This window comes from Pan troglodytes, chromosome 10, assembly GCF_028858775.2.
Source record: "Pan troglodytes isolate AG18354 chromosome 10, NHGRI_mPanTro3-v2.0_pri, whole genome shotgun sequence".
Lineage (NCBI taxonomy): Eukaryota > Metazoa > Chordata > Mammalia > Primates > Hominidae > Pan > Pan troglodytes.
This window is the reverse complement of record NC_072408.2, coordinates 10745215-10763495: the sequence shown is the minus strand read 5'-3', so window position 1 is coordinate 10763495 and position 18281 is coordinate 10745215. Positions and strand designations below refer to the sequence as shown.

The 18281-nt window shown below is 48.5% G+C and overlaps 1 protein-coding gene across 2 annotated transcripts in view; it reads right to left on the bottom strand.

The window, feature by feature from the left end:
• Positions 1–18281, bottom strand: part of PRMT8 (protein arginine methyltransferase 8) — a 168148-nt gene that overhangs the window by 1300 nt on the left and 148567 nt on the right. For both annotated transcript variants that reach the window (XM_054663021.2, XM_024347641.3), the window contains 3 exons: positions 15725–15840; positions 9595–9745; positions 321–442 (listed from right to left, as the gene is read on the bottom strand). In XM_054663021.2, coding sequence (XP_054518996.1) covers positions 321–442; positions 9595–9745; positions 15725–15840 — 389 coding nt within the window. The remainder of the gene's footprint in view (positions 1–320; positions 443–9594; positions 9746–15724; positions 15841–18281) is intronic.

Below are 18281 nucleotides of genomic sequence, written 5' to 3'. Positions count from 1 at the left end.
TTATCTTCTGGCCCAGCTCTTACTAAATGAGGTAGGACCCATTTATTTGAAAGCCCCTCACAGGAAGAGCTGGAATCTGTCTTCAAAGCCAAGGCAGTCCAGAATTGGACCCAGGGAAAACCTCTATCTGTGGAGTTTTGAGGGGTCAAGCCTGAGTCCCTCAATTAGGCCTAGTCATGTCCACATGTGGCTACCGACTGCCTCCCTCAGTAAGTTTCTGACTATTCATGAGACACTTAAGAACCCGGGCAAGTGAGTCCTGAGCGAGCCAGCTCCATGGGGCCCTTCTCCCTTATGTCCTTATGTCCCTCGGCACTTACCACATTTTTGGCATTTGGCTTCATGGATATGGTCCCGTAGATTTCCTCCCCCCTCCGGACAGTGAGGTAATCTTCCAAGTAGAAGACGGTCTGCTTCCAGTGGGTGTAGGGAGCATCAGGGGCTGAGGGGTGAAAGAACAGGGGAGGTGGGAAGAAAGAGTCAGAGACGAAGTCTCCAAAGGGATGAGGCTGGGACCCTGCATAGAAGTTGCTGGGCTTCCCCTGGGACTCACTGAAACCACCCACCCCAGTACTCTTGTTGGGTCAGGTGCACAGTCCTTATAGCCTGCCTCCAAGCCCCATCAGAACTCCCTCTCAGTCCCAGTGGCCTCTCCTCCCATCACATCCCCATCTCCTCAGTGCTGGGGATCAGAAGACAAACAACCCGATACTACAAGTTCATAGCAAGGGATGGATGAGGAATACCCTGTCACCCACTAAATGCATGGACATACATGCATCTGAAGATGCTGCTGTTTTTAATTAGTTCAACAGAATGAAGATCTTCAGACAGTGTGGGGAAGAGATTTGTAGAGTAGGCCCTCCTATCTCCCCTTAAATGACATCATTCATGCAAACTCCACAGCTAATCCAGTTTCCCCAGATCCACTGATATGGCAGGTACTTGGTCCTCAATCTTACAACTAGCTTTCCCTGCTGGGCACACATAGTGGGTCATAGCTGTAACCTCAGCTACTCAGGAAGCTGAGGCAGGAGGACTGGTTGAGCCCAGGAGTTCAAGACCAGCCTGGGCAACATAATGAGAAAACTAGGCGAGTGTGGTAGCACACATCTGTGGTCCCAGCTACTCAGGAGGCTGAGGCAGGAGGATGCATTGAGCCTGGGAGTTCAAGGTTGCAGTGAGCTATGACTATACCACCACACTCTAGCCTGGGTGCAAACCAGTGAGTGAGACCCTGTCTCAAAAAAAAAAAAAAAAAAAAAAAAAAAAAAAAAAAAGAGCTTTCCCTGCCTGCTTCTCTGTGCACGGGGAACTAAACCTAGCATCTTGGCCCAGACCTGCTGTAGGGTTTCAGGTGTATCTTCCTAACCAGATCAGAAAGAAATGAGGGATGGTTCTTGTTCCACAGCCCTAATGCTGGCCCACAGCTCATTCATCCTGCATGACCCAAAGCCATAGTGGTACTTGCGCCTCCCCCATATCTGCCATTGAGTCTCTTCCCTCCCCTCTCAGCACACGATACATTCTCCAGTTAAATGTGAGGAGTTCTGCCTCAGAGGCCACCGTCCTTGCCAGCAGCTGTCTCTGAAATCCTTCCTCTCCCTCCTTTCCAGCCTCTCTCTTCCTCATCCTTCCTCTGGGAAGCCTTGCCTGACCCGCAAAACCTGGACTGAGAGCTCCCAAGGCACCCTGAGCTTCTGTTATTGCGGTGCCTGTCACACAAGATAAATGCCTTCCCCCCATCCCCGTTTGTCTGCATCCTCCATGGACTGCAAGCTCCATGAGGGCAGGGACCGGGCCAGCCTTGCTTCCTCGGTGCCTGTCACACAAGATAAATGCCTTCCCCCCATCCCCGTTTGTCTGCATCCTCCATGGACTGCAAGCTCCATGAGGGCAGGGACCGGGCCAGCCTTGCTTCCTCGGTGCCTGCCTCTGTGCTTGGTAGATCTACGAGTATTGAATAAATGAATGATGGTAAGAACCGAAAGAGCAAGTGTCTGTAGTGCTTCAATGTACTCGTACTGGAGTTCAATGTACTCCAGTTACCCTGGGGGCCTTTGGAATCTACAGACTGCAGAAGAACCCATCTTATTACTGGAAGTTCCTCTTGGTTTGGGCTGTTGCATTCCTCTACCAGGATTTCTTTTTTTTTTTTTTTTTTTTTTTTTTAGGACCAAGGGTAAAGATGAGAAGACTTGGGGATAAGATAAGGGTCTTCAAAACACTTATCAAAAGCTGTCACATGGAAAGACTTACATGTGGCCTTATCATGGCTTTGGGGGCAGAACAAAGGCTAGTCACTAGGAATCATTAGAAGGCAGATTTTTAATTTACCAAGAATTAGAGCTGTCCCACAATCATATGAGCCACCTGAGGTCCACCCTGGCAGGTGTTCACACAGCGCCAACTGGGGCTTGATCATGCACTGACTCAGACCAGGTGACCTCTAAGAGCTTTCAAAACCCCAAGGCCAATTTTAACAGCACTGAAGAGTCTGTCTTTCTCTGCCCTTCACAACGAACTGGCTTGATCAAATGTCAGTGGTTTGGAGAGAGACTCAAGTAGCCCTCCGTGTGTGCATTTGGGAAATCGATGCAAACTCAAGGTCATGGGGAGAAAGTGCAGCCTGCACATTTGGAAAGGGAAGGAGGATCATGAATGTGCAGTCTATCCCTTTCAGACCCTGCCTGGGTTCCTGAACACATCCAGCCTTTCTGGCCTTCAGGGCATACTGCTGTCTGCAGACAAAGTCCACCTGCTCCCAACAACCGTCTCTGCCAGCTACCTCTAAATAGTCAAAAGATAGTTCCTGGTTATGTGTGGAGACTGTCAGTGTATGACTGACAGCACTCTCGCCCCCACTTCCACCTACACCAGCTCAGACAGGTGTCTCTCTCCTGTTCCTAAAGACCTTCAGGCAAAGGGAATTCAAGCAGCCTCCTTCTGTCACCTAATCCGATGCCTTATGAGACCCCCAGAGACTTCCTGGCCCAGATTTGTCAGCCATGGGGTCTGCCTCTGATGGTAGTCCCCAAAACATGCCGACTTTGAGTTGGAGGAAGATGATTATTTTCCTTGATATCAACATCAAAGGGTTAAGAACATCCATAAACATCTCATTTCCATGATGGGCCCATTAGCCATGGAGTAATTGTCTAAACCAGTTTTCCCAATCCTGATTCTCCATCAAAGTGCCCAGGAGAAGCTGAGTAAAAGTCAATGTTTTGATTCTACTCCAAGAGATTTGAAGTCAGTAATTCTGGGGGGCGTGGAGGGGCAGGTGACGTAGACACACAGCCATGGCTGAATCGCAGTGCATCTCCTGACCTCCTTTGGGAAGGTAGAGTGGGAAAGACATTAATTAGGTGACAATAGCCCCGTGTCCAGTGTCCACTTTGCCACTGACATGTGATGTGACCTGGGGCTGCTTTTCCACATCTGCGGAATATGGGTCATGATATTCATCTCCTGACGTATTGTGAGGATGAGATGAGATGAGAAAGGGAAAGGATCATAGACTAAGGGTGATCAAACCTCCTGCTGTGCCTGGGACAGTTCCAGTTCACATCTGTTTTCATGGCATAATGATTAATAGCTCTCCCCTTCACCTGCATATGTGTCCTTAATGGAAAGATGAGTTACATGGCCACCCTACCTAAAACATATTAGGCCCATGTTAGGGACTTACTAAGCCATTGCATCAGGCAAGTCTTTGGTCTTTAGAGGAGTGGTATATGATTTTATTAGTCCATCAACTATGGCTCTGGCCTGCAAAGGTATGCCGCCTCTCTCTAGTGGTGGAGAATGTCTTGGAAAACATCCAGAATGTCACCGTGCACAAGGGTGGGCACTCAGGAAAGGGTTGTGGACAACATCTAGAGTTCTACTTGTCAGGGAGGAAAGCTTTCCCTTCCCCTGCCCCAACCCCATCTATGACCATCCAGATTGTACAACTGGCTTTCAGCCTTCCCCATTCTGAAGATGCCTCCCTGCTCTTAGCATTCCGGCCCCACATACCCCTTTTCTCCCTCCCACAGCTCCCTTCCCCATCACAGTCTCTCTGATTCTAGGCTTTAGGCAGCTTTTCTTCTACATTTTGAAGTGAGCATGACCAGTACTGCCTGCAGCATTCCCAGTGCAGTGCATTCATTCACCATTCCACAGACTTCCACTCAGGACGCCTGCCACAGGCCGGGTATGGCTGTAGAATTGGGGAACAGCAAACGGGATGAATACCACTTTGTCCCCTCCTCCCCCGATCATACAGCCTCAGTGAGAAGACATTCAGGCAAATAGTGAGAAGTAGGGTGGGCACTATGACCAAGGATGGGGCTTGGGAACACAGGGAGCTGAGGGTGCAAATGGCAGGGCCTGGCCTCTCACCAGAGTTTTCCTGGTGCTTTTGGAAAGGGAATGGAATCCTGCTTCCCATCTCACTGACCAATGGCTAAGTGGCTGGTCGTCCTTTCTGGGATATAATTTTTCTAGCTGTAAGTTTGGAATTATATTCTCTAGAGAATTCATAGGCCTTTTGGAGAATTGAGGACTATGCACCAAGAAGCTTCTTTAATGTGGGAAAATGACTCAATGTCACAGGATGTCAACAGCAGAAAGGGGCTGCCTGAGCCCAAGGCGCAGAAAGTAAACTTGCCCAAAGTCCTTTCCAATGTCTGATCTGCCTACCTTGCTGATACCTGAAAAAACCAGGGCTTGCACCCAGGCCTGCTTCTGCTGGGGCTCCTGCCCTTCCACCCGCTACCTGGCTTTCCTGGATTACACAGCAGCCCCAGGGGCCCCAGTTCCCACTTCTACCCCCACCCCACTGAGGATGTGTTGTGGTGGGGGGGGCACCGTGCCCACTGGCTGCCACAGCCTGGAACCCTGGCTGTCTGTGCCTATTTGTGACAGTTTCTGCCTGGAGCTGCAGAGACGTCAGAGTCATTAGAAGGGATCATTTTTCAGGCTGTGCGGTATGGGATGTGTTTCTAAGTGGCCCGCAGAGCGCGCTACCGCTGGGCTGAGACAGAAGACTCAGTTGGGGGTTGATGCAGAGGGACCACACACAGCAGGCTACACTTTGCATCAAGTTCAAAAAGAGCTGAGACCAAACAATACCTTGTTTAGGCACACACATCCATGTGATAAAACTTTTCATAAATAGCAAGGGAATAAGGAACACAAAATTCAGGATAATGTTCATCTGGAGGCGATACGGGAGGTGGGATGGGGTGGGGCATCCAGGAAGATGCAGAGGTGTTGGCAGCATTTCAGTCATTGAGTCAGGGCATAGCTCGAATTAATAAGTGTAAGCAAATTAATGCAAATATGCATTAATTGATTTATATTTAATTATAATTATATTACAGTTATTACCATGTCTTTCTAGTCAATATTTATATTTTAGTTAAAAACAATTTATTTTTAATATTAACTAATGTATTTACCTTCTAATAGTAATACTAATAAATTTATTAGTATTTGTTAATTTAGTTAGTATTTATTAATTCATTCTAGTTACTATTTACATTCTAGTTAATAGAAATTAATTTATATTCTAGTTGCTGAGTTATGTGGTGAGTTCATGGATACTCATTATATTCATATATAATATAATTATATATAATTAATATATAAATTAGCAAAAAAAGTGAACCGTGAATGGTCCAATAATGACATATGGCATGAGCCAAGAATTAGGATTAATCTAAGTCTGTGCATCTGAGATCCATGAAAACAGAAAGGGTTACTCGGTCAGTTGTCAGAGTATAGATGGTCTGAGTATACCCCACTGCTAACCCACATGAACTGGGAAAGAAGTTTACTACCTGCTAGAAATAGAGCCCCCACGCTGACACACGAAGGTGGCTGAGAAAGCAACTCAACAAAGTATTCTCCCACCCCCATTGCTACCCATATAGGCATGTGCCAAGAAAAGGGATCTACGTCAGCCAGAAAGCAAAGAGTCTTGGTGAGGCCTGAGGGTATACCTGAGTGAGGAGATGGAATAGCCTTTCCAGAAGAAAGTCAACATTGGTCAAATTCTCAACCCTCTGGTTCAGGGCAATCTTGCACAGAGGCAGTGGTCCTCAAGCTGGCGCATGCATCGCAATCACCTGGAGGTCTTGTTAAGACACAGACGGCTGGCCCCCACCCCCAGAGTTTCTGATTCAGGAGGTCCAGGGTGAGGCTCGAGAATTTGCAATTCTAACAATTTCCCAGGTGATACTGATGTTACCCGTCCAGGAACCACACTTTGAAAACCACTTCCCCAAGGCATGACAAACTGGAGACTGTAGGACCTCCAAATGTCTTTCAGAACCTAAGTTTGTAGAATTCTGTGCAAAAGGGAGGAGGCATAACACTATAATTGCAAAAAGAGGAGCAGGCTCACAACTGGGTTTAGATCCTTGGTCTTTGAGCCACGTAGGACTGTGGTGGGGGTGTGACCAAAGACTAGGAAGGAAAGCCACTGGGTTAGAGCCTTCAGCACTCAGAGCAAATCCTCGCCATCTTTCAGGCAGCCCAGAGCCGATGTCTTGATTCTGGATGTGAGCTTAATCCAGGCTCCTCCACATGGGACCATGAAGAATGTCATCCCTAACACCACAGAGCCAGGGAGCCATCTCTAGACAGGGTCCAGCAGGCTGTCTGCTTGACTTTGGAGACTAGAAATATTAATAGATCATCTCAAGGAAAATAAAACTATGGCTGAGAGCTGCAGGGATAGAGCCTGGGCTTTGGAAACTTAGAACTTTTCCCAGAGCATCCTTGCCCATGGACTTTCTCATCAGCAGGGCAGGCTCAGGGTTAGACATCATCCTGGTGATGGAATAGGCAGAGCCAGCTCCTGTGACTTCATCCCTAGCTTCCAATCACAGCCACTGTCCCCAAGAAGGCTCCTCCCCAGCTCCCTCACTACCCCTACTCTCACCATTGCTAGGCACAGTCTTCCCAATCCTTCAAGATCAAAGTAAAATCCACCTTCCCCCTCCTGGCTGCTCCTGCCCACTGGGAAGACATGTACTGCTCCTGTGAGGAGGGCAGCAGCTGATAATGACCCAGATCAGGGCAGGAAAGCACCAGCACTGCCTGGCTGACGGAGACCAGAAGTCCCAATCTTAGTAATCAGGAGGCACTGGTTCTGGGAAAAGCCTTTCTGTGAAGAGATAAATCTGTCTCTTGCCCTCTCTTTCCATAGGTAAAAGAGAATCACTGAGACCAGCCTGGGCAATGAGGCAAGACCCCATCTCTACCAAAAAAAAAAAAAAAAAAATTAAAAAGTATCCAAGCATGGTGGCATGTGCCTGTAGTCCCAGCTACTTGGGTGGCTAAGGCAGGAGGATTGCTTGAGCCCAGGAGGTCAACGCTGCAGTGAGCTATGATTGCGCCACTGCACTCCAGCCTGGGAGACAGAGTGAGACCTTGTCTCTGAGAAAAAAAAAAAAAAAAGCATCATTTTCTTCATGGCTTCTGGAAGTAAAGAATCATGTCCTCGATTTCTGGTAGAACTCACCTTCCCACTCCCCCTACTAGACATACAACTACTCACCTCCTCACCCCCTGATGACATGCTCCCAATTCCCAGGAAGACTCAATAGGAACACATTCTCAAGGGCAGGGGTCATATCATCATACACTTCTTAGAGCAATTTGTTTAGAACTGTGCTTTAGAAGACAGGAATGCAGAGATCACTGAGATATGATCCCTACTCATGCAGGAGACTGACAGTTGCAAGAAAGGGTGAAAATGCTGAATAAATAATGGCAAGCCCTGTGTTGGAATCCTGTGTGGTTGTTTAAAAAAAGAAGCTAGGTATCTCTGTGAGGCTATGAGAGTATCACATATGAGAGATAACGTTGTTAAATAAAGAAAAAGTAGCTGAGGGCAGTGTGGAGGGTAGGATCCAACCTAAGTTTTTTTAAAAAGGTGTAGTTTTGATATTGTACTATGCTTACGTAAGACACCATCAATGGGGCAGCTGGGCAAAGGGTTCACACAACTCTGTGTACTATTTTTACAACTTCCTGTGAATCTATAATTATTTCAAAATAAAAAGCCAAAAAAGAGGCATCTATGGATATGCATGTGCTTGTGTACTCACTGAAATTTGGTGGAATGATACAAAAGAAATCATTAATAATAATATTTGCCTCTGAAGAGTGGGAGTGGGATGGGTTGGGGGTGAGAATGCTTTCTTTGACTTTTTATACCCTTTTGTCCTGATTTCTTCTTGCTGTTGTGCATATGTCTCACTTGAAACATCACCATGCCAGGCACATGCATGAGATGTTAGGTTCACCCTGAGGACATTGAACCTTGACCCAAAGGGAAGGCGGGGATCAGGTAACCCCTGAGCTGAGACAGGAAACCAGGTGAAGAGATGGCGCAGGGTTGGTGTTACCACCTGAATTGTCCCCCCCTCCAAATTCATGTTGAAGTCCTAATCCCCAGTACCTGAGAATGTGACTGTACTTGGGAAAAGGGCTTTAAAAGAGGTGATTAAGTTCATCCAATCTGACTGGTGTCCTTAGAAGAGGCAATTAGGACACACATAGAGCCACCAAAGGCTCATGAGCACAGAGGAAAGACCACGTGAGGACACAGTGAGAAGGTGGCCAACTACAAGGCAAGAGGAGATCCCTCACCAGAAATCCACCCTGCTGACACCTTGCCTTTGGACTTCCAGCCTCCAGAACTGCATGTGTGGTTAAGCCCCCAAGCCTGGGTACTTTGTTATGGCTGCCCTCGCAGACTGACACAGGAGAAGAGGGGATGATGAGAGCCTCTGACTAAGGCCCCTCCCACCTCCAGGGCACACCTGGATGGGCAAGGGCTGGTGTGTGTAGAAGCCATGGCCCAGAGAATGAAGAGGCCTCACTGAGTTTAGAAGTCAGCAAGGAGCTCGGTGTAGCTGGGCCATCCGTGGGGTAGCAGCGACGGGACAGGGCTCGGCCAAGAGGGGTGGTGAGGAATGAGGCTGGAGAGTGGGCCAGGGCCAGGCCATGGGATCCCCATTTGCCAGGCTTATCTACTGCAGGCAGCGAGGCACCTTGTAAGCGGGGCTGGGATTTGGGAGTGGGAGTGGCAGTGGGGTGATCTTGGGGGAACACCAACAGAGATTTAATGAAGGATGGGTTGGTGTGAAAGTAAGGGAGAAGGGAAGGAGACATAGAGACCAGCGTGCAGGCTGCTGCAAGACAGGCTGTGTCCTGCACAGAGGCATAGCAGTGCAGACTAGGCTTATTCAACTCCATCCATACCCACCACACAGAATGTGCTCAGAAAATGCTACCTGAACAAATATGCATTTGAAAGGTCTTGGGGCCCCTCCATGAGCCCTACCTCCTGCCTCTCCCTCATCCAACACACTCTCAACTTGTGCTGTAACAACCACAACATTATTTACCTTCCCCTTGGACAGCACAAATGTAGGGATGCATGGTTCCTCCATGGCTGGAGAGGGTTGATAGGTGTCACCCAGCTAACACCCAGCCCCTTCTCCCCAAGTCAAGGCCAGCTCTGGTCACCCCACAAAGACTTGAGGAAGCATGGGAGAGGGAGGAGGCTCTGGGAAGCAACAAACAGCTCACCTGTGGAAAACCCCATTTTCTTGTGGCACTTGGTAAATTCAATATTAAAATAGGTGACCAGGGCGTGGACGTAGTCGTTGCGCTGTATCTGCAGGCAGAATGCAGATGTGAACGACAGCTCTTCCGTCTTCACTGTGTAAATGTCCACCTCCTGCAGCCCAGAGAAGAGAGAATGCTGGGAACTTATCGCCTCCACCAAGTCTGGGTCCCGGTCAGCAGCCTTGTTCTATGAGAGACTGTGGTCTGTCAGCTCTCTGAGGGATATCTTTATTCTTGGGGTGATTTCCCAGGCTCCCCACCGCCCTCCCAATCACCTCCTCCATCCTTTCTAGGGTGGAGTATGCTCAAGCAGTGGTGCAAATGGATTTGAATCAAAACCTGAGGGGAGCAGAATTCGGAAGATAAATCTGCCAGGGTTTGGGGCTACAGGGGGATGATGCGGAAGGGAAAGAACAGGAGGGTTAATTAGACAATGCATCCCTTCACCTGTCAGAGCAGCCTCGAGTGGTCCACCCAGGCACTGCTCCATCCATCGCTCTTAAAATGTGGTCCCTGAAATATCAGCATCAACAGTACCTGGGGGCAAATTCTGAGGGGGGCAGACCTGCTGGATCAAAACAGCAATCTGTGTTTTATCAGGCCCTCCAGTGATGTAGATGAACCAGACTACTCCTTCCCCAATTTTTTGATATGCAAGTTCTCAGCAATAGGAGGCATCAAGGATGACATTAGGAGTAAGGACCTGAGCCCACAAAGTCACAGACAGAGATTAGGAAAGTTCTGCTGGCCATTTTTAACAAGGCTGGACTGTTTGCAAAAATAAATAAAAGGGGAAAATAAGAAGTGAGAATTTTCAGTTCTGGCTGGGGAACGCGGAACATGAAGAACTAATAACTCTTAAGAATTTCAACTGGAAAGTGGCTGAAAATCAGTCTCGCATGGGGAGCAGGTGGAATTGAAAGACGTCCGCACTGTGCTGTTCTTTTCTATGGAAGAATGCTGGCCTGCTGCTTGCTGGCCCCGTGAGGCAGGGCAAACCTACTAGAGCCCAAGAGCCATCCTGACAGATTCTAGTGAGGCCCAAGGAAGAACTTCCCATTAGTCAAGGTTGCGCAGCAAGGACCTCTGTCCTGAAAACTCTGTAAGAGCCAGAAGGCCATCTGTATGCCTGGTTGGTTCCACAGGGACCTCCTGAGGCCCGGAAGATGGAATTATTAGTAGGAATTAGGAGAGAGGGACCAGAGGGTAGGAAAACAAGACCAGCAAAGCGATGAAATGGCTTTTGTCTCAATGTATTTCCAGGATAAATAAAGGAAAAACAGACGCAAACTATCCTGGGGCCTTCAAAGAGAAGTCCTAACTCCACGGGGATGGACAGAGAAAAAGTGGTTAAGGGAACCAATGAGATCAGAGTCCTCCTAGGATCTGGGGTGTGTAGCCATGACATCTTCTGTGGAAGCTGAAGCTCTCTGACTGTTGATTGGGAAGAAGGTGAGATTGTAGGTTTAGGGGAATGTGGGAGGCCCTTGGTGAGGTCACATTCAAATGCCAATTACACTGTGTTTCTAGAGCCCAGAGAAGGGGAACAAGAACTAATTGAATGGTGAGCCCTTGGTCAAGCATGCAGAATTTGATGGGATTATAAAGCCCATCTTCTTAAGCTGAGCCTTTTATCCAAGGCAAGAACCTCCTCTTTAGTGGCCATCTAGTGCTGGCTGAGCACCCACCTAGTGCTTGCTGAACACCTTTAGGGATGGAGAATTCACCATCTGCCAGGCAGATCAGTCCACGTCCTGGCATCTCCAGTCATTAGGTCCTTCTTCAAAACTAATGAAGAAAGTTCACACTCATCCCGCTGTAACTTCCACCCACAGAAGAAGCCAAATGTGTGTTCCAATTCACACAGGTCCCTTAAACCTTTTCTTCTCCAATGCAAGCTATCTCTGGCTTTTTATTCATTCCTCATAAGTCGTGATGTCTGACCGCTCATCACCCTGGCCTTTCTCCTCCGGGTGGGTCCTGCCACTTGCAAAACTGAGAGTTATACTGACCACATCAGGTCCTCCGCGTCCTTCCATTGGCACATACTTATAGCAGCCTGTGTTCCCAAGGAGCACACCTGCTGGCTCAGCTTGCATTTAGGTCGGCCAAGCCTCTTCCTCTACCACATCCCTCAAGGGTAGGGGTCCTTCATTACATGTCATCTGTTAGCGTGGGCCATTGCTCAAATCTAGGAAACGTTTTAGACTGAGTATCTGTCAGCCTTCATAATGCTCATTATCCCTCCCAGCCACATGGCCACATGCTGTCCACAGGTTTCCTCCAGCTCAAAAACTCTTAGGACAAGCCTTGGTTGCCTGTATTGTTGTTAATGGCATCACAGTGTCTACCCTTACTGACTTTTCCATCACCTTCTCAGGGCCAATCAGCCAGGCTCCAGGCCCTTTCCAAGGTCCCTGGTGTCTTTCTTTCTTGGTTCCCTCCATCACCAGTGTAGCATGGCCTTCCGATCTCACTTCTGGCTCATATCAGCAGTCTCACCACCTTCACCCTTGCCCTGGCCGATACACTGAAGCCTTCAGTGGCAGAAGTTACACCTCATTGTCCTGTGTATCCTCAGTGCACAGCAGCACCTAATACACAGCAATATGTGTTGACTCATCAATCTTCTTCTCAGAACGGGTCTCCCTGCTTGAAGACTTACTTCTTTGCCTAGGCCCCTCTTTCATAACTCAGGTTCATCCAGACTGTGTCAGTCTCTGGATCTATAACCTTCAATGATTCCTTATGGCTTACAGTCTAGACGTGGTTACTTTCTCCTTCTACCCCGCGCACGCACGCGTGCACACACACACACACACGCACCCCCCATCTGGCAGGAATTCCATCTCTAAAGGATCTTGCTGTCAGACGTCCATCAACAAAATGTCAGCTCTCAACTCTTGTAGCTGACAGCTTTCAATAGATCCCTGAGACATTTGCATCTTAATAGAGGCCTCTGATAGAACAAAAGCCTTTAGGACCAAAAGTATTGAAGCCGCACATTATAATGGCAACAATAAGGGCAGGTGGTCTTTTGGAATGGGGGTCCAGGCCATCTGCGAGGATGGGATCAGCTGTAGCTAGCCTTCAAAAACACAAAGGTCCTCTGGGCTCAGGTTCCCCAACCCCCAACCAAATCAGCCCCAGTTACCCTGACTCCCCAGAGCCCAGCCCCACGACTAGGAGGCTTCCTCTTTTCTGCAGCAGCAACAGCAGCTCTGAGACCCCAGGGAGACCCACTGACTTGGCCTCAGGTGACCCGCTTGAAGCAGAGGGCTTCACCAGCATAAATTACTCAGAAGTGCCCCTGGCCGCTGCGATCCCCACCGCTAAACAATGTTAGAAATGGATGTCTCGGAGCAGAAGTCTGGTTAAAATAGAGCCTTAATTATAATAAAGTGTCACACTCTGCAATGTTAATAGCGATGAAAATAGCAATTAAGTGTGTGAAGAAGGGCAAGTGTTTTCCCAACAGGCTCGGCAAGATGTTGCTTAGCACATCAGCAGGAGAGAGCTGGCGGAAGGGCTCTCCTGGAAGCAGAAGCAAACACAGACAATCGTCATCCTTCTCAGGAACACAGAGGAAGAAAGGGACCAGCATGGGACAGGAAATCATCACAGGTCACGAGTCCTGAGACAGAACCAGAGCCCCGGGAGTTTTCATAAGGAGTGTGCGGAACGCACACCCCTCCAGCCGCTCGTTGGCTGCTTTGCCCCTGGATATGCTCAGGTCTAACCAAGTGAAAGTGCCCTGCTAGTTCTTGCCTGGGGAGTGGAGAGGGCCAGGACAGTGGCTGACATGTCCGGCAGTGCAAACAGAAATGCAGTGGCTACACCTGCCCGTGGGGGCTGGGTCAGGGGCAGAGAGCAACCTGGGGTCCAAGAACATTGAAGGAATTTTATCCCCAAGCTGAAGCCAGTACATGCAGATGCCTAATGGTAAATATCACTGCCACATGTCATTTTGGCAAATTCAGTTGCACCAGTGGACTTCTATCTATTCTACATTTACAGAAGTGCCTTGTACTATGGGTGAGCTTCTTGCTGGGGGCATACTTTCCTTGTTCTTGTTTAGGATGGCAAGGAGAAAGAGGCTTCAGGGACAGAGGGACTGGTAGAAAGAAACAAAAGGACACATTTGCTCACAATTAATCCTGCCTGGACCCAGAAAAGGCTGAATGAAGTAGTGAGAACCCTGTGAATGGAGAGTCTGAGGCTTAGACTCAAAGCCGAACCTCTCAGGCAGGATGTTACTAAAGAGAGGGGGCATCTGATGGGGTCTGATGAGGTTCATTCTAGGTTTATTTGCCCTGTGAGGTCCTTTCTAAAGGCCACAGTGATACTCCAGCCCAACGGGTGCAGTTCTTCCTAGCAAGGCTTGTGTCCAGGACAAAGGACAGTTCTCACATGGGCAAAGCAGCAGTTGTGTCAGTCTTTCAGAAACCTCCCCCACCCCCGTCCTTCGTGGCCCTGAACTCCAATCCCTTTATCCTACTGTAAATATTCCAGTCCAGTACCCTGCCCCGATACTTTCAGAAAAAGAATGATGCGTGCAGGAGCATAGTAGGCCGGCATGTTAGCAAGATGAGACTCAGGTGGGCTGATTTTTAAATTTAAAAATTAACCTGGGCTGGGCGTGGTGGCACATGCCTGTCATCCCAGCACTTGGGAAGCTGAGGTGGGTGGATCACTTAAGCCCAGGAGTTTGAGACCAGCCTGGGCAACATGGCCAAACCCCATTAATACAAAAAAAAAAAAAAAATTAGCCATGCCTGGTGGCACGTAGCCATAGTTTCAGCTACTCAGGAGGCTAAGACAGGAAGGTCACCTGAGCCTCAGTGAGGCTGCAGTGAGCTATTATCACACCACTGCACTTCAACCTGGGTGACAGAGAGAGAGAGAGATCCTGTCTCAAAAAAAAAAAAATAGCTTGTGCTACATGAAACTGTTCAGTTAGTCGAGATTGCAGCGAGCTGTGATTGTGCCACTGCACTCCAGTCTGGGTGACAGAGTGAGATTCTGTCTCAAAAAAATTTTTTTTGGCTTGAATTATATGAAATTGATGTCTCTCTTTATTTTAAAAAGCTGTCAAATATCAATAGTTTTATATGGTTCAACATAATATATTAGCATATATAATGCAAATGCATACAAAAAGGACTGGAAGAGGCAACCCAGCCTGTGAACAGTGGTTACCCCTGGAGGAGGATGGGGCTGGAGGGAGGCGGAGGGCACCTTTCACCTTTATTCTATCTAACTGGACATGTTTGAATTTTTAATAATAAGAATGTACTAGGGATTGGTGTGGCAAAGATGCTAGCAGCTGTTTTTCATCTGCACTGAAGGAAGCCTCGGGCAAAGGTGTTTAGAGCAGGGGTGTCTAATCTTTTGGCTACCCTGGGTCACTTTAGAAAAAGAATTGTCTTGGGCCACACATAAAATACACTAACACTAATGATAGCTAATGAGCTAAAAAAAAATCCCACAAAAAAGTCTCATAATGTTTTAAGTTTACGAATTTGTGTTGGGTTGCATTCAAAGCCATCCTGGACCACAGGTGGCTCAGAGGATGCAGGTTGGACACACTTGGTTTAGAGCATGTACAAACAGGGACGCTCAGGAAGGGGCAACTGGAAGCTCTATCTGGCAGGCCGCTGGGGCAAAGGTGTGCGTGGAGGCGAGAGCATGATGATGATTGCACAGCACACTGAGGTCCTGGATTTCTTTCCTAAGAGAGACGTCTACCTCTGAATGGACCAACTGCCCCAAACCTGAGCACGCTCTCCTCTTCCAGGTGTCCTCTCTGCAATGCCCCTCCCTTCCCTGCACCCCCACCCTTCTGCACGCCACCAGGGCCCCTGTGCTGGGGCCCTCCCACATCCGTGCCACCATGGAGCCACTCTCTCAGTGGCTGTGTCCAGGCGGACTGCCAGCTTTTGACTTGAGCTTATGGAGCATCACAGGCTCTGGCCAAGGCAGCCTTGCCTCACCAGGTGGGGGCTGTGCAGGAGCCGGCATTGCCTGGACTCCAGGGTGGCACAGCGGGGCTCCCAGCGCACCCAGGTCCACCCCGGATGAGTGTCCAGACCTTTATCAAACAGGCATTGGTCACCACTTGCTTTGGATCCACGATGTCCACTAGAGGCTCCTTCATGGCCACGTCCCGGATGCAGGTCATGTCAAAGCCATAGACATTCTCCCACCCTGTGGGAGCAGAGCAAGACATGAAGGCAGGCGCAGGACCCCCAGAAGCTCACCCAACCCTCCTGAGTCCTAGAGCACAGCGTGCCTGAGGGCTGAGTGGCAGCTCGTGTTCCCTCGCATCGAAATAGAGGCAGAACTGCTCACCTGGGGGCACTTTGCAATGTGCCAAATGCTCACTCCCATTTCCATTTCTACCTCGGGAAAAGGTAAGTCCCACTTTGTTGTTAGGTAAACTAGAGCTCAGAGAGGCTGGGAAACTGCTCCAAGCTCCTACAGCTAGAGTGCAGCAGGGCAAAGACTAGAACCCAGGCTAGCTGACTCTTCCTTCCTGTCCCCTCCCCAAGCCGGCAGCGTCTCCTATGAACTCCCTTGTCTGTCTTCTACGTTCCCATTCCTATGATGTCTCGAGCTGTTCTCCACACCTAGAAGACCTAGAAGGCCCATCTCTCTCCCTTTTCCTGTCCGCATCCACTGAACCTTTAATGCAGCACAGAGAATCATGGGCTCTTAACGCGAAATCAACTACAGTTTAAATTCCAGCACCACCACTTACTGGTCAGCCTTTGTACAAATGACCTAACCTCTCTGAACCTCAGTTTTCTCACCTGGGTGGGTCCAGGAGCATCTCTGCCTTCCTTGTATGCCAAGGTGCACTCACTAAGGATCCACCCCATTAGAAACTACCCCCAAGTGGAGCACAAACCCTCTCCCTGTCAGCCGTGCTCCTTGTCCTCTTTGGGCTACTCATAAGATACTTTGTATGGGAGGGAGAAAGATTTAGGGGTTGGTGAGAAATTAATTCAAGTCTGATGGCCCAGGATCACCCTTAATATGGTAATAATTGCTATCTTTTTTTTTTTTTCTTTTTTTGGAGACAGAGACTGGCTCCATCACCCAGAGGCCTAATCTGGGCTCACTGCAACCTCCGCCTCCTGGGCTCAAGTGGTTTTCCTGCCTCAGCCTCCCGAGTAGCTGGGATTACAGGCACCCGCCACCATGCCAGGTAAATTTTTGTATTTTTAGTAGAGATGGGGTTTCGCCATGTTGGCCAGGCTGGTCTTGAACTCCTGACCTCAGGTGATCTGCCCACCTAGGCCTCCCAAAGTGCTGGGATAACGCATGAGGCACCATGCCTGGCCAATAATTGCAGTCATTGATTGATCAGTCAGTCCAGGCCAGACTCTTCATTTAATCTACCCAGCAACCACATGAGGATATTGCTATGCTGCAGATGAGAAAACTGTGGCTGGGAGAAGTTGGCATCTGGCTCTCATATAATATCTGGCCCATGATCACACATCAGGGAAACAGGGGGGGCGAGGGCTCAAGCCCAGCATGTCCCCTAAATCCTTCACCTGCCATGGCCCAGCCGTGACAGCAACCAGGAATGCAAGATTTCTCTCCCTACAGTGCAGAGAGGACGGCTTTAGCAGACTCTTCAGTTTCGGGGCACCTGAATCTCATTCATCTGTTTTTTCAATGGGTTTCAAAATGCCTTGAAGTAGAAATGCTTTTCTCTAAAATCTTACAGGATTAAATTTTATTTTAAAACATTCACCAAACAAGCAGGACCTTAGGGAACGTATGTTCCTGTGTGTGTTTAGGAGAGTGGGTGTGTGCGGCAGGAGGTGTGAACGGTCAGCGACAGCTTTTCTCCTTTGACTCTGATTCTTTTATAAGGCACACAAAGAGCTTCTTTCTTGCGAAAAGAAGGCAGAGAAAGTAATCCCAGAGGATGAGTGCTTGTGAAATTCCAGTTTGAGGAAAAGATGCCCATCAAATCCCATTAAATCACCCGAGGCTGGTGCCAAACACCCGATTAAAACCTACTTTGTGGGGAGGAGGCTGCTTAGTTGGCAACAGGGCAGGTTTCAGAGAAGACTCCCCTCTAGAATGTGGAAATAGCTATCCACCCTCTCCCCAGATAAAACATACACGCCAAAACACATTGCCTTCTGTGTCTTTCTCAAGAGACTTGCAGCTATGCACCTGCTCTTTTCTCCCTGGACTCTGCCTGGAGTTTGAGTTCACTGCTAGTGCTAAGCAAAAGCCTGAGAGTCAATGCATGTAATGGTTAAAGGCCTAGGCTTTGGAGTTCAAATCTGAGCTCTGCCACGTATTTGCTGTGTAATCTTAGGCACGAATGTAACCTTTCTAAGCCTTGGTTTCTAAGGATTCTGTAAAATGGAAATGATGATAAAGATGGTAATCCCATACGATTGCTATGAGGATTAAATGTGATTATATGTAAAGTGCATAAGACATTGCCTGGCACACAGAAAGCACTTGATACATAAAAGTGGTTATCATTATGTGGTTTGAGCTCTGGCTTTGCTGCCATGCCAGCTGTGCGGCCATGTGCAAATCAATCCTTTTTTCTGGGCTTACTTATAAGGATTTTGGTTCAGTGGTTCTGTGTTCTCGAATCACTTGGAACAGTT